The sequence below is a fragment of the Sciurus carolinensis genome, chromosome 4 (assembly GCF_902686445.1).
Source record: "Sciurus carolinensis chromosome 4, mSciCar1.2, whole genome shotgun sequence".
Classification (NCBI taxonomy): Eukaryota; Metazoa; Chordata; class Mammalia; order Rodentia; family Sciuridae; genus Sciurus; species Sciurus carolinensis.
The window spans coordinates 154,842,724-154,858,623 of NC_062216.1; the positions used below are offsets into that span (position 1 = coordinate 154,842,724).

Below are 15,900 nucleotides of genomic sequence, written 5' to 3' on the forward strand. Positions count from 1 at the left end.
CTCTGCGTAACTGCCGCAAGCGCGAGGAAATCGAAGCTCGCGGGCGCGCGCAGGCTGCCGGGACTCCAGGGCGCGGGGCGGGGCCGCACGCGCCACGTCGCGCCCTCTCTCCGGAGGAACGCGGCGCGCCCTGCTGGCGTAACCACGCCCCCACCGCGGGATGGGAGGGCGCTTCCCCCTGCGCGCGCGGGCACGCGCCGGCACGGGAGTGCGCGCGGCGGCCGCCCCGACAGAATCGCGGTGTGTGTATTTGCATGCGCGGGCGCTCTTCAGACTGGGCGGGCCGGGCGGATTTTGACTGCTCAGCGGTCCTGAGGCGGAGAGGAGGCGGTAACTAGTGGACGCCAATGCTTTAGCCCTGGGCAGAAGGGAGAAGGGAGCCAGAGCGACGGCTTGGGATCGCGGGCGACCTGCAAGGACTTGAGGTAGCCGCGGCGGTGTTCAGCGTAGCGCCAGGCTCCCGACCGGTGCAGCTCCGGCCGGAGGTAAGAGAGACAGCCCTGGTGGCCCTCCTCCCTTTGTGTCCCAGGGCGGGGTCCGCCCGCAGGCGGGGCTTGCGGGGGTCGGGCCGCGGGATGACACCCCCTCCGCACCTCGGAGGTCCCCGGGGTCTTTCTCGCCCCAGGGCTGCGGAGGCCCAGGTGAGGCTCCTGAGAGGGAGGACCTGCCCGGGCGCAGGTCTCTGGGAAGCTGCACCCGCGCCCCCATTCCCCGTCGAAAGTCGGGGTTATAGTAACCCACCCCCGGCCTGGACTCGGGGTCTGACCCCGCAGGGCTGCTCTTCCCGGTGAGACCTCTGCGCGGAGGTTTGGGTAAGTTTACCTCCCCGTTTTTCTTCCAGAGCCAGGTTCTTTGGAGGTTCAGTACCAGGGACTGAGGATTTGGGGACATGGAATATTTGATAACCGTTCTGCTTCTGTACCAGGAAGAGAAATTATCTAAAGAGGAAGTAGTAAAGTATTAGAGGATTTTCCTGGTTGAACTTAGCGTTTATTTTATATTTTACGTCTATGAAGAGTTTTGGCTTTTCCATTTTGATGTGTTTACAAAAGGTGAGACACCTTGAGAACTTGTTCATATTTCAATTTGCGCAAAGTTTTAAAAATGTATTGAAAACTTATATCTGTAAGTTTAATTGGGCTAGGTAAAACTGGAAGTTAGTTGGGAATTGCTTAAGAGTGTTTATTTGCTTAGCTATTGAGCAAAACCTGAAAGTTCGTTTTTGTTTTGTGAAATTGAATTTTATTACTGTAAGGTGAGAAGTGTGTTTAACAGAATAGAAACGTTAACATTTGGAAAATATGACAATCTTGATTCAGATTCAAACTTTTTTTTTTTTTTTTGGGGTGTTGGGGATCGAACCCAGGGCCTTGTGCTTGCAAGGCAAGCACTCTACCAACCAAGCTATCTCCCCTCTGCCCCCTTTTTTTAATCAGTAAGTTTCATGGCAGTTCTGGGCATTTTGTGAACCTTCACAAGCACCGGCAAATGCCCTACTTCCCTGTTTTTGCAAGTACTACATTTGGTGACTTTTCAAAAATATCACTTTCAAAACTTAATGGTTTTTGTTCTTCTGTCCTCTCTAAATTACTTGTGCTTATATCCAGTCTTACATTTAGGACATTCACATTCTAATTATCTTTTTCTTCTACTAAATTGTGAATTCCTTCAGGTATATGACCTAATCTTCTCTTGTAGTCTCAGTGCCTGGAACATAGGAGAGGCGATAAATGTGTATTGAATGAATAGATTAATGTACCCATTTAGACATTCTCAGTATAATACCTTGGATGGAGTTTTGTTAATGTTTTAAAACCTTTCACACTTTCTAAACTGGTTTTTATTCTTATGGAAAAAATTTCATTGTATTTAAAATGAAGTCGGTACAATCAATCAAAGCATTTTTCTGTAAAGAATAGTCTTCTTTCTTTGTTCCCTCTTAATCCAAGAAATGACATCAGAGGGTATTTCCTGATGCTTTGTGAGAAATGTGTTTACTAATGAAGACCTAGAGCTGACAACAACTTTGAGAATTAATGCTCACTTTCAACAATGCTGTGTTCAGTCTTATGTTGACTAAAGAAAACAAAAACTTCTAAACATTAGGACCTCAGTATGATCACTGTTTTATAAAATCTTATTTATTTAATTAAATAAAATTTTTTGAGACAGGATTTTGTTAAGTTGTTGAGACTAGACTTGAACTTTTGATCTTCCTGTTTGAGTCTTCCAAGTAGCTGGGATTACAGGAATGTCCCATCATGCCCAGCGCCAATGTCTTAATTAAAAAAAGAAGTATAATGAAAATGACTTGTATTGAAAAAAAATTTAGACAATATAGAAGAATATAGAAAAGGAAGGAAGGAAAATTCCAAATCTTGCTACTCAGTAACTCAAACATTTAAAAAAAAATTTTTTTTTTAGTTGTCAATGAACCTTTATTTTATGTGGTGCTGAGAATCGAACCCAGTGCCTCACACATGCCAGGCAAGTGCTCTACCACTGAGCTACAGCCCCAGCCCTAGTCCAAACATGTTGATGAACAAACTTCTAAACATCTTCTTTTATAATTATATAATCCCAATTCATGTTTTTTTTTGGGGGGGAATTATATTTCTTTTTTTGAATCAGCAATGTATCAGGAATATCATTCCATGTCAGTACAAAGAGATAATGTGTTTTATAATTTTGAATAACTGTATCATATACCCTAATTTTAAAATAAAAAAGCGAGCGCTCTTTAAAACATTTTTTATATTTTTTGCGACCTTCCAGAAAAGTTGCATCCATTTTGTAGTTTCCCCAAGAAGTGTGTAAGAATGCCCATTTTCTCAAACCTTTCATTTGTTCATTTTCAAACATCTTAGCCAAAAAAAAAAAGTCACTCTTGTTTTCTTCACATTTCTTGATTATTTCTTGAGATTATGTATCTTTTCTATGTCTGTTGTCCTGACAAATATTTTGGTGTTTTCCCTGTAGCTCATGGTTGACAGAGCAGAGAGAGAAAACTTCGAGGGAGAATGGATGCAAAAGCTCGAAATTGTCTACTTCAACATAGAGAAGCTCTGGAAAAGGACATTAAAACATCCTACATCATGGATCACATGATTAGTGATGGAGTTTTAACAGTGTCAGAAGAGGAAAAAGTAAAGAATCAGGTGAAGCCCTTTGAAGCAATCTATGCTTTCTTAAAAATTTTTAGCATTTAAGAAATTTTGAAACTTTCATGGGTTTCTCCACTTATTTATGTTGCAGACATATTCATTGCTATATACTAAACTACTTATTTTTTTTAGCCCACTAAACATCAGCGAGCAGCTATGCTAATTAAATTGATACTTAAAAAAGACAATTATTCCTACATATCATTCTACAACGCTTTACTACACGAAGGATATAAAGATCTGGCTGCCCTTCTTCACAGTGGCATTCCTGAGATTTCATCTTCCAGTGGCAAAGATTCAGATGGTGGAATAACTTCCTATGGTTTGTACCTTTGATACCTTCTGTCACAATTCTATCATGATGGCTACATTTCTGCAAGTTTATCTGTAATATTCTGAAGAATATGATCAGGGGGCTGGGGAGATAGCTCAGTCGGTAGAGTGCTTGCCTTGTAAGCACAAGGCCCTGGGTTCGATCCCCAGCACCCACAAAAAAGAAAAAAAAAAAAAAAAGAATATGATCAGTTCACTGAAAAATGCATGTGAAAAAGTTGTAGTGATGTTTTCAATTTAAATATTTCAATGTTAACACATTTTCTTCTCAGGGAGCTGTTTATTGCTGAGATCATATGCAGACCCTAATTTTTAGAGTTAATCAGACTTCCTAGAGGCCCTTATTTATGTTATTTTCTAGTTCTGTGTGTTTGTAGAGTTTATAGGAAAGAATAAGAATCTTTGGAGATCTGTATTCTTGAAAGGATTTTCATAAACATTTTCTCTTTTACATCAACTTCCCCTGCCCTCCTTTTTTTTTGGCAATGCTGGAGATCAAGTCCAGGGCCTTGCACCTGCTAGCCAAGCATTCCACCTTTCCCAGTCTCTAGTAAGAGACACAGAGACTGGGGAGTCAGAGAGTCATACAGTGTGTAAGGCAGGTATTGATGGAGAATTCCATTGTCTGTAGTCATCTTGAAGGATACATGTTTGCTTTTTTCCTCCATGTTTTGAGAAATCAGAAAGTTGAAGTTAATATGTTGGTCACATTTTCTTTTGGAAATTCTGAGGCTGAGACCTCAGTTTTGCTCTTTTTATTTTTTGTGGTATTATGTTAGTAGCCACTTCAAAGTTATATTCATTCATACTTGTTTTGGATTTCAGTAAGGACAGTGCTGTGTGAAGGTGGAGTACCACAAAGACCAGTTGTTTTTGTTACTAGGAAGAAGCTGGTGAATGCAATTCAACAGAAACTCTTCAAACTGAATGGCGACCCAGGATGGGTCACCATATATGGAATGGCAGGCTGTGGGAAGTCTGTATTAGCTGCAGAAGCTGTTCGAGATCATTCACTCCTAGAAGGTAAGTTTTGACCACTGTGTTGCTGGCTAAGAAGATAATTCTTTAGGCATTCTCTTAGTTTTCCGTTGCTGCTGGTAATAAATTACCACAAATTTAGTGGCTTAAAACAACATTTATTATCTTAAAGTTCTAGAGTATTTTACTAGGCTAAAATCAAAATGTCAACAGGGTTGACTTCCTTCTTTCTTCTGAAGGCTTTTGGAGAGAATTCTTTTGCTTGCATTTTTCACCCCGTGAAGGGGTCTTTCATTCATTCACATTCTTTTCTTTTGCAGACCTTATTGCCTTTCTCTTATAAAGGCTTTTGTGATTACCATGTCTGTGCTTCATAATCCACGATAATCTCATCTTAAAATCGTTAATTGAATGAAATCTACAGTCCCTTTTGCCATCTAAGTTAACATATTCAGTAGTTCTTTGGATTAGATTGTGGACATCTTTAGGGGGCCATTATTCTGCCAACCACATGGTTAAGTTTAGAATTTATATTCTGTGTCATCTATCATAACGAGGCTTGGTTAGCCTTGAATTAATTCAAGAGGGTGTCAGATGACACTTACTATTACTGGAGTAAAGTTGGGATCTTTAAAAATGAGGGAATTGTAGGATGAAAAAGGATTTTGAAAGACTATTCAGTTCTGCCTTTTAGACAGAACTAGACTTATACCTTTCTGTCATTGAGTGGTATAGGGTAAGAGATTCATAGACACTCAGTTCCATTAATGATTCTCTCAATGGGTGATTCTCCCTTGTATTTGATATCCTATAGTAGTTTAAACTATTAATTTAATTTCTACAGTTAATTCTATTAGTTGCTTTTCTTTAAAAAAAAAAAAAAAATGCTTAGTAACTTGTCTATGTATAAGCTCCAAGAAGAAAACCTGGGAGTTGACAGTAGCAGCCTATGGGTGTTTGCAGGTAGGCTTTATATATTCATTTGACATCTGGTGACTAAATTTTCTTGCTTCAGGTATTCATGTATTCACTAAATGTTTGAGAGCCTCCTTTGAGATTGGCAGTTTTAGTCACAAGGGATCCAAAATGAAGGTGTAATTTGTATAACTGAGGAATTCACTAGTAGTCTAGTAGGGTAACCAGACATATAATCAAATTATGATTCTGTGATAAATTGAAATTAAAAGAAAATATAAAGTACAAAGTTAGTACAAAGGAAGGGAACTGTAACTCTCTGGGGGAAATAGACAGGCTTCCTCAATAAGGTGATATTTTAGCAGGAGTTTGAAGGAAGAATAAAAGTTTACCAGGTAGATGAGGTAGGATGGGAGAGTACGGAAGGGAGAAAGGGTAGTGAATGTTACTGGATGGGGAGGGCATCCTGGGTAGAGAAGGGTTTCAGGCATGTTTGGTAGATAAGAGTCTGGTAGATTCTGAGGATGTTCATCAGAAATAGTCATAGAGCTTCCTCAGTGTTTGGTTGCTTCTATTCCTTAATGAGTCCTGTCTGTTGAACACTTATAGGGGAATTCAAAGATAGTTCCTAATTTCTAATAGTTAAACTTTGTTTTCTTCCTTTTGCACATGAGACGTAATCAGCAGTTAAGGCTGATAGGTTGAATGGAGTAAGTATTTTTAAATCTAAGAGATTTGAAAAGGTGGAGGCTCGGGCACATCTATTATAGACAAGGCTTTAGCTTTTAGCTTCATAGACTACTTTGTTAGTAGCATTGATTATACTCTTGTCAGAAGGATGACCAATTCCTAACCCTTTTTTTTTCCTTCTGTCATTACAGAGAATTTTCCTGGGACTTAGCTCCTTGCAAGTCTCAGAGTCAGGGATATACATATATATAAGTGTGGTTTAATTTAATTAATAATAAACACAGACACACACTTATACATACATACACATATACATATATATGCAGACTCACAGACCACATACATATATATTTTTTTTGGTGTTGGGGATTGAATCTGGGGCTACTTAACTACTGAACCACATCCCCGATCCTGATCCTTTTTATTTTTTATTTTGAGACAGTCTTGCTAAGTTGCTTAGGGCCTCATTAAGTTGCTGAGGCTGGCTTTGAACTTGCAATCCTCCAGTTTCAGCCTCCTGAAGTGCTGGAATTACAAGTATGTGCCACCATTCCTGGCAAGGGAATATTTTTAAATCTCTACTGCAAAATTGATCACTGAGGATATTTCAGGATAAAATTGGCTTAAGTTCCTTTAATGTGAAGAAACAAGTCTTTATTTCAGTATTATGAACTTTTAAAAAATATGTATACTAATTTTTAGGATTAAAAGAATGCCCCCATTTAAATTGCTGTATATTGTGATGAATTTTCAATTTTAGGTATTAAAATTGAATATAAATTTATGGAATTAATTACTCAGGAATCATATTATATAAATTGTTATCTTGGAATAGATTTTAACCATTTTGTTGAGAAAATCCCAGATATATTAATAACTGTCAGTATATGTAAGTTTAATTCATTTCTCTCATAGTTTTGTGAGATCTGAAGTTCAGGAGTTTAAGTTAATCTTGTTCTTTAGTTCATGGTTCATTATTTATTTTAGATCTTTGCAAAGCTTAGCCTCTTACTGTATTTATTTGTTTATTTTCTTTTCAAAATTCCCATTTTCATTTTTTACCTGTCCCTTTTTGTATGAGAAGTAATAGAATCCCAGTGTATTTAATGTATGTTCTTCATAAATGCCTGTGTGTTGTATGTGCTCTCATAAAGTGTCTAGTTTGTATGTGGATATTTTAAATTTGCATAAATGTTATGGTGTTATTTTATTGAGTTTCTTATCTCCTGCCACATTGTTGAGATTTATTCTTGTTGCTGCATGTACAAATTATTGGTTACACCTGATTGCTACCAACATATTTTACTCTCCATTCCCCTAATATGTACATTGTCTCCAACTCTTGCTCCAGCAAAGCTGGGTTGAATCTTTACAAGAGTGTTTCTTGTGTATATATAACTAGAAGAATTGCTAAGTCAAATGGATATACTAACATCAAATTTGATTGCACTACAGTTTGTGTTTCCACCAGCAGGGTATGTGGGCTCCAAATGGCCTCCCTTTCCCAGTGACAGTGTAATCCAACTTTGTAAAATTTGCAAGCCTAGCCGAAGTAAAATAGTATCTTTCAATTTGCATTTCTCTGATAATTCAAGTTTGAACATTTTTTCATAAGCTTGTTAGTGTTTTAGGTTCCCTTTTATAGATTGTTTATATCAGTTATGTACTTTTTTATTGAGATTTCCATCTTGTTGCTTTTCAGGAGTTTCTCATGTGTTCTCAAAGTTAGACTTGTTTGTTTTTGACTTTGTTATTACCTTATTCTAACTTATCCTCTATTGACTTTGTCCTGGATGTTCTTAAAGAAGAGAAGTCTTTAATTCCATGTAGTCAAATTAATATTTTTTTTTTTGCACTCTAATTTGTGCTTCCCAAGTTTAGCTTATATCATCCTGTTATAGCCTCACCTTTCACATGGAACTCTTCAATCTCTTGAGTTTTTGCTTTGTATGTCTGCTAGTTCAAGAGTAGATGCTTTCTGTGGCTGTGTAGGTAGCTCAGAGCCTGTCTAGCCTGTGCAAGGACCTGGATTCAATCCCCGGTACCACAGATGAACAAAAAGAGATGCTTTCTCAAGATAGATTTTACTCTCTTGAGATTACTTTCATTCTAAAAATATAGGAATTTGGCTTTTTGCCATTAATTATAATATAAAAACCTTTTATTTTAAAAGTATAGATGATGGAGTGGGCTAGGGAGATAGCTCAGTCGGTAGAGTGCTTGCCTTGCATGCACAAGGCCCTGGGTTCGATCCCCAGCACCACACCCACACACACACAAAAAAAAAAAAAAAAGTAAAGATGATGGAAATGTTACACACAAGTTTTGTTATCAGAATGGTGATTGGCATAAATTAAAGAATATTAAGTTCTTAGATGTTTATGCCTAGATATTTTTAAGTAACCCATTTTTTTTTCAAAGTTCAATCCTTTGTTTTTTCTTCTTTGCAGAGAAATTGTTGACATATCTTTGAACCATTTATGGTACTGTATTTACCTGAGTTTTTAAAGCATGGAAGTTTTTTGCATAGGCTGTTTACCTATTTGTTTCTGTCCTTCCCAGGATTTCCTTAATGCTATTAAATTGCTAACAGGAAAAACCTCATGTGAAAGTAGGATTTGTATTCTTGAAATAAAGGCAATTTTTCCCTGGATAAATTTCTCTGAATGAATTATAAATATAGCCCTCATTCAAGGCGAAATTGCTCCCTCTTGTGCCCATGGTTAAGATGTTTAGATTCTTTTTGAAATATGGAAATAATATCTCAGTATTTAACTAGATAATGTCATGGAGATGTGCAGATCAGTTAGTCACTTGACCTGTTTTTCTTTTTTTGTCATATAAGAAGTTTGAATTTTATTTTTAGTAACAAACAATTGAAAGGTTTTGAGTGGAGTATTTTTAAAAAGATCTTTCTGGTTTCTGTGAGGAAAGGGGAATTTAGGGAATAAGAGCAGAGGCAGAAGGACCAGTTGGTTCAGGTGAGAGAAGAAAGCAACTTGAACTCAGGTGTACACAGTTGACCTGGAGTACAGTGGTTGGGTTGGGATGCCTTAAATCCAGAGAGGTTAGGGGTGCTGATGGAAGGCTGACAGGAAGCCACAGCTGCACGGAATACAAGTTGGCAGTAGCGGGAGTGGGGTTCTGTCTGCCTTTCTTTGTAAAGCTAGTAATTTTTTTTTTTGAGTGTATTAATAATGCCCTAACTTCTTAGTCTTAAATTTAGGGGAGAAAGCCTTTTAATCTAGGTAATAAGTCCTTAAAGTGTGAGTTTACTGAGTAGCTGCATCAAGATGTCCTCTTTTATATGTTGAGATTTTAAGGCACAGACACTTTCTTTACAAGCTTCTTACTTATTTGTTTCTTTTCTCTCCAAGATTTCCTTGATCCTGTTAGATTATTAATTTCTGCCAGGATAAGCCTCATATGTTTACTCCTGGGGATGCTTTAAAAAAATTCAATAGAAAGCATGAATTAATTACAAACATTTAATTTACTTACATACTACAAAAGTAGGATTTTCATGTAAAAAGAAGTTAAAAGTTCCCTTCACTTGACATTCTTTCCTTTCTCCTGAATTCTAAATCCTAGCCCAAAGATAATCTTGGTTAACAGTTTGGAGTGAATTTTTTTCTCTGCACTTGCAAATATGCATACACATAAGACCCAGCTGTAACATTAAATGAAGCATCAAGGATTTGCTGTTTCATAACCATTGACTTATACTGAAGTAGGTCTGAGGGAACTTCAGGAAGCTTTTAGGAATAAAGTGGTAGGACTTCTTGTCCACATCTTCTAAGACACTGGCTTCACAGCCCTCTATCTCAGTTACTTCAGAGTTCCCTGTCTCCTGGCCATATCTTTCAGATTCTCATGTAGTCAGTACTCATTGTCAAATTCTGATCTAGGTCTCTTCTACTGTCCTGATGCTTTCTGCCATACCTTCACAACACCTCCTCTGTAATCAGGAAACTTCTCTGTATTAACCTGTTCTTACTGAGATTACCCCACCTTCCACACAGCCACCTTCAATGACTGGTTTGGGATGGACATTTCTTTTCCTTTTGTATTCTACATGCAAGATCAGAAAATAGGAGGATTTGTCCTGGCTGTTGGTTGCTCCTCCAGACCATTAAAACTACCTTCTTTTCCATCTAAATGCTTGGAGATTCATTTTACTTATGTTTTCCAGTGATACAATTGCCCTTTTATTTATTGACAGTTTAAATTCTTGGCTTATAACCTTAAGTCCTTCTGTTAGCACTTTCAGTGATTTCTGTAGATTTCTATATCTATGTAGGTGAGTCATCTAAAATTTTGGTCTCAGTTTCTTGACCTCATTGTCTCCTGTGTTGTGACCATTTTTTTTTTTTTTTCAGCCAAGTACCCCAGTCACAGGCTGGATCCTGATCTTTGTTATCATTAGAACTATACCATTTTGCAAGATGTAGTGGTGCAAGTCTGTAATCCCAACTTGGGAGGCTGAGGCAGCAGGATTGCATGTTCAAAGCCAACCTTAGCAACTTAGTGAGACCCTAAGTAACTTAACAAGACTCTGTCTTAAAATAAAAAGATCTGGGGATGTGGCTCATTGGATAAGTGCCCCTGTGTTCAATCCCTGATACTAAAAAAAAAAGAACTATTCCACTCTTGAAATCTTGACATTAAACTTTCTATTCTACTCTGCACACCTCTACCTATTTTCTTCTTGGAGTTCACTATTGCTGTTCTTAGACCCATCAAGAGTTTCTCATTCATTGATTCCATAATATCCTTATTATTTCACCCACTTTTAGACTTGGGCCTAGATTTTATTATCCTTCATTCAGCAACTCCTGAGCACATACTGAACACTTTTTCCTTTTTTCCTTTTCTTGGGTAAAGACCAATTCCCACTTCTTTATGCCAGATAATGGAGTAGGTATTCTATTCTGCTCCCCATGGCTTTTGGATCATTACTTGCTTTCTCTTTTTTGGAGCAAACCACCCAACTGAGTTTCAATTTAAATTCATGATCATAAACCTTGGTAATTTTACTAGATTTATACAGTGGATATAACCATTGCTTTGGGGTATTTAGGTTATAATCAGAAACAGCTTTACTGTTTTTTCTCATTACCATTCTGACTTATTCCAGAGGTCCTTGTACAGATTCAGAGTCCCAGCTTGCTTCAAATTATGAAAATTAAATGTTAAGTCCTATTTAATATTCCAAACTACATTTATTATAATTGGACCTGCCTTGTACTTGGGAATTCTGTAATGGGATGGTAGGTTAACAATGCTGGTTGTTTCTAGTATTTTCCTGTTGCAAACAGTGCTGCAGTGATTATCTTTATAGAGGCAGATAGGGTCTCACTCATGTCCCATGTGGGCCAAGGAATGGGTACCCATCAGAGGGATGGGCTGGCTGTAAAATAAGTACTATGAAAGTAATATATCAGAAAATAAGACAGAAAGGCAGGAATATTTTTAAAGCAGGGGCATGACTAGTTGAGCCGTCCAGAAGAGTCTGGTTCTAACAAAGAAGCAGCCCAGCTTGCTTTAATTATAGCAGTACAGTTCAGGTAGGAATCTGTTTCATTGTGGGAAGAGTGCTGTTTAGGCACTTGCTTCTTGGTGTGGCAGGGGTCTTGCAGTAAGCAGGTTATTTTGCATTTATTTCTTGGCAGGTTACTCCGATCCCCAAGGTGTGCTTGAACTTGAGCTGTGAGCTAGAACAGGGGAGCAACTTTAGTTGGACTTTCTCACACCAGGGAGTTTATGCCTAGGAGTTCTCAAAACAGGGCTTCCCTGTCTAATGGCTTGAGGGTTGCTCATTTCATACATGGCTCATAGATGGCTTCCCACAATAGGGTATAATTTAAGAATTGATACTTGATGCTTGAATCCCACCAGTTTTACTTTCTTAAATGTGTAACCTTGGTCAAATTTTTTACCTTTTCTATATCTTAGTTTCTCTGTCTGCAGGATGGGAATAATAATCTCTTCTTCTTTTTTTTTTTTTTTTTTTTTTTTTTTTTTTTTTTTGGTACTGGGAATTGAACCCAGGGGCACTTTACCATTGAGTTACATCCCCAACCTTTTTATTTTTTATTTTAAGAGTGCCTTGCCAAGTTTCCTAGGGCCTCACTGAATTACTGAGAGTGGCCTCATACTTGCGATCTTCCTGCTTCAGCCTCCTGAGTCGCTGGGATTATAGACACGAGCCACCATGCCTGGCAAGAATAATAATTCTGCTTGATAGGGTGTTGTGAGGAATAAATTAATTAACATACATTGAACTCTTAAATAGGCTTTTTTACATAAAGTATTTCTTTTATATGATTAAGTTTTTAGAATAGTGATTTATTTTTATAATTAATTACTTGTGAATACCAGTAAACAAATTGCCCTTTGATGTAATTTATATTTGTATCTGGTTTTTGCTTTTTGTTATATTTTTATGATCATGTAATAGAAATCTTTATGGTTAATATCACTTATCAGTGATCTAATGCTACTATTCACCATATTTTGGATATAAGGACCCCTCATATGTACATATAATATATTTGTGTATTTTTTTAACCTATGGGGATCTCATTAAGTCTTAAGACTACACTTGTTAGTCCTCATACACCTGATGCATATGGAAATAAAAATACATACTTCAAGATGTGGTTTAATTAACAATACTGATGGTAACCGTAATAATAATAATGACTATTCTTGTAAGTGCTTACTAGTTCAAATCTTAATATTTTTAAGGTACTCTCAGATTCATAATACCAATAATCCTGTTTGTTATAATTCTTTATAATTAATAGTAGTTTCAATGCTTTATGTTAATTTCTCACAGCAACTCTGAAATAGGTGGAATAGAAATGAAACTGAGGTTAAGTGATTTACTAACAGTTGCATAGCTAGTAAGCAGTAGAGCCAGACTTGAACTTAACTTACTTTAAAAGTCTACATAAGAGAACCATAATGAGTAACTTTTGTGTTCCTGGACATCATCACCTGGGTGATTTTGTTGTCCAGGGAACATTTGACAGTGTTGGGAGACATTTTGGGGTTTTAGTACTGCTGAGGGGGAATTCTGGCACCCTAAGGGATAGAGGCCAGGAAGGCAGTAAATCTTCCTGTAATGCATAGGAAAGTCCCTTACAACAAAGAATTATTCAGCCCAAAACATTAGGAGTGTTGAGGTTGAAAATGGTTTTATACCATGATCACTAATGATGTAGACCAAAGATTGCAAAATTTTACTTGATAAGATTCCCTGATAATCAGATTCAGATTTCCTCTAAATTTCAGTTTCTTTAGATCTTTAATTTCTTTTAGATTCAAGCTTTAAAACTAAACAGTAACCTCTATCAAAATTTATAGTCTGGCCGGGTGTGGTGGTGCATACTTATAATCTCAACTACTCAGGAGACTGAGCAGGAGGGTCACAAGTTCAAGGCCAGCTTGGGCAATTAAGTGAGACCCTGTCTCAGAATAAAAAATTAAAATTAAAATAGGACTGGGGATGTAGCTCAGAACACTTGTGAGTCCCCGAGTTCAATCCCCAGTACTGCAGAAGAAAAAAATAAAAAACCTGAATTAAGAGAAGGTAAAGATATAAGATTGGAGATTTTAGTAAATCTGTTGCTTAATAGTAAAGCCATTCAAAGGGGCACTGCTCTTCAAAGGCCTTCAGTTTATTATTCTTTTCCTCATTAGGTTGTTTCCCAGGGGGTGTGCATTGGGTTTCAGTTGGAAAACAAGACAAATCTGGACTTCTGATGAAACTGCAGAATCTCTGCTCGCGGTTGGATCAGGATGAGAGTTTCTCCCAGAGGCTTCCTCTTAACATTGAAGAGGCTAAAGACCGTCTCCGCATTCTAATGCTGCGCAAACACCCAAGGTACCGGTGGCCACACTTATGTACTGACAGCTTGAAAACATCATACCCTTTTTCTGCTCTTCTGTAGAGGGGCTCAGAAAGAGCCATTGCTTTCTTGCTGTTCTTTTTCTTCTTATTATAATTTTATTTTATTTTGGTATTGAGGATTGAACTCAGGGGTGCTTAACCATTGAGACACATCCCCAGCCCCTTTTTTATATTTTATTTAGAGACAGAATCTTGCTGAGTTGCTTAAGGCCTCACTAAGTTGCTGAAGCTGGGTTTGAATTTGTGATCCTGCTGCCTCAGCCTCCCGGGCTGCTGGAATTACAGGCATGTGCCATTGCCTTCAGCTCTTTCTTATTATTAAAAAAAAAAAAAAAAAGTAGTACTTGGCTTAAAATTGCTACTATTCTCTTTTGCATCCTACTTAATCATTTTGTCTCATATGTGCCATTGTAGGTTCTTGAGGAATCTTACATAGGTGAGTTAGTGTGTGGTCTTTGCTAGAAAGTGCAAGCAAGTACTTTGCTAGAAAGTACTTTGAATCTGTTGTTTCTAATAGATTGACAGAACAAGATATAAAAAAGGGAGGGACAATTTTTAATGGATCTATTATATTGGGTTGTCTTAGTTTTTAGAGTGTGCATGTAACTCTTCTACTGTGTTTGTTCTTTGAACAATTTATTCAATAACTATCATTATAGTTATAAAGTGCAAGGCTCAGAACAGTAGCAGGGGCAGAATGCCTGAAGTGTGTCTCCTGGCTCCATGGGAATCACACCATGCTAGTGGGCCCAGTTGAGGTGCTCATTGGTGTCTGAGGGACACAAGGTACCTTCTTGTGGTCTCAAGTGCTTGACTTGCTTGGGAAAGGCTGCCCATCTGCTTCTTGGGGCCTCAGCAGGCTTAGCTGCTCAGAGAAATTTGGTTGCTTCTCCTGTTAAGTTATGGGTAAAATAGGTTTAATGTAAATAGCAACTGATCTTCTGTCTCCCTTGTGGCCATTGAAAACTGTGAAATAGTTCATAGCAGTGTCTGGCACACCTGGACCTACTGGAGGAATTCCTGTGCTGTCCTTGGAAACTGACAGGTACCCAGCCTCCACTGTTGTACCAGTTGTACCTCGCCTGTTGGGACTATCAGAGTGGCCTACCCCATGTAATGCATGGAAACTGATGAGCAGCCCACATCCATACCCGGGCACTCCATGCCCATAGCTTCTGATGAATCTACCCCACCTAATAGAGCTGTATGCTAGCTGGTGGCACTAAGATACCCTCAGGCATCACCTATATTGATTATAGCTGAATAAGCCACATAGACACTATAGTATTAGGTCCACATGGAACCAAAGACATCGTAGCCTACCCAACTGACACTGTAGGACTCACTTCCAGGAGATGCTTTTATTATGAAAACCATTAGTCAACCGATCTACCAGATGTATAATTATCAATATAGGAAAATAAACATGAAAAAGTAATGTAACATGCTGCCTCCAAAAGAACCTGTAACTCTAGTAACAGACTCCAAAGAAAAGGAAATCAACCAATTGCATGAAAATGAATTCAGAATGGTTTTAAGAAAACTTACTGAGGTATGATAATATAGACAGTTCAGGGAGATTAAGAAGATAGTTCATGATCTGAATAAGAAATGTAGCAAAGAGCTAGAGATCTTAAAAAAGAACCACACAGAAGAAAACATAGAGCTAAAGAACTGAATAAATTTTAAATTCTTAAAATAAAAAAATACAGGTGAAAGCCTCAAAAGCAAACTGTATCAAATAGAGGGAAGAATTTCTGAGCTTGAAGGCTTTTTTTTTTTTTTTTTTTTGGAGATGCTGTTTCACTAGTGCCTAGACTGGTCTTAAATTCATGGGCTCAAGTGATTCCTCCATCTTAGCCTCCTGAGTAGCTAGGACTATAAGCATGTACTATCATACCT

The 15,900-nt window shown here is 37.9% G+C and overlaps 1 protein-coding gene across 8 annotated transcripts in view; it reads left to right on the forward strand.

Annotated features, from left to right (window-relative positions):
- The first annotated feature begins 235 nt into the window (after positions 1-235).
- Apaf1 (apoptotic peptidase activating factor 1) overlaps positions 236-15,900 on the forward strand; it is a 90,283-nt gene continuing 74,618 nt past the window's right edge. For 6 of the 8 annotated variants that reach the window (XR_007108253.1, XR_007108254.1, XM_047548789.1 and 3 more), the window contains exons 1-5: positions 236-485; positions 2,980-3,158; positions 3,297-3,486; positions 4,323-4,520; positions 13,788-13,971. Coding sequence is in view for 6 of the 8 variants with exons in the window: in XM_047548789.1 (XP_047404745.1) it covers positions 3,021-3,158; positions 3,297-3,486; positions 4,323-4,520; positions 13,788-13,971 (710 nt within the window). In the remaining 2 variants the exon portion in view is untranslated. Of the gene's footprint in view, positions 486-682; positions 813-841; positions 1,053-2,979; positions 3,159-3,296; positions 3,487-4,322; positions 4,521-13,787; positions 13,972-15,900 lie in introns of those variants that run through there. The other 2 variants (XM_047548790.1, XM_047548791.1) reach the window with 2 other exon arrangements.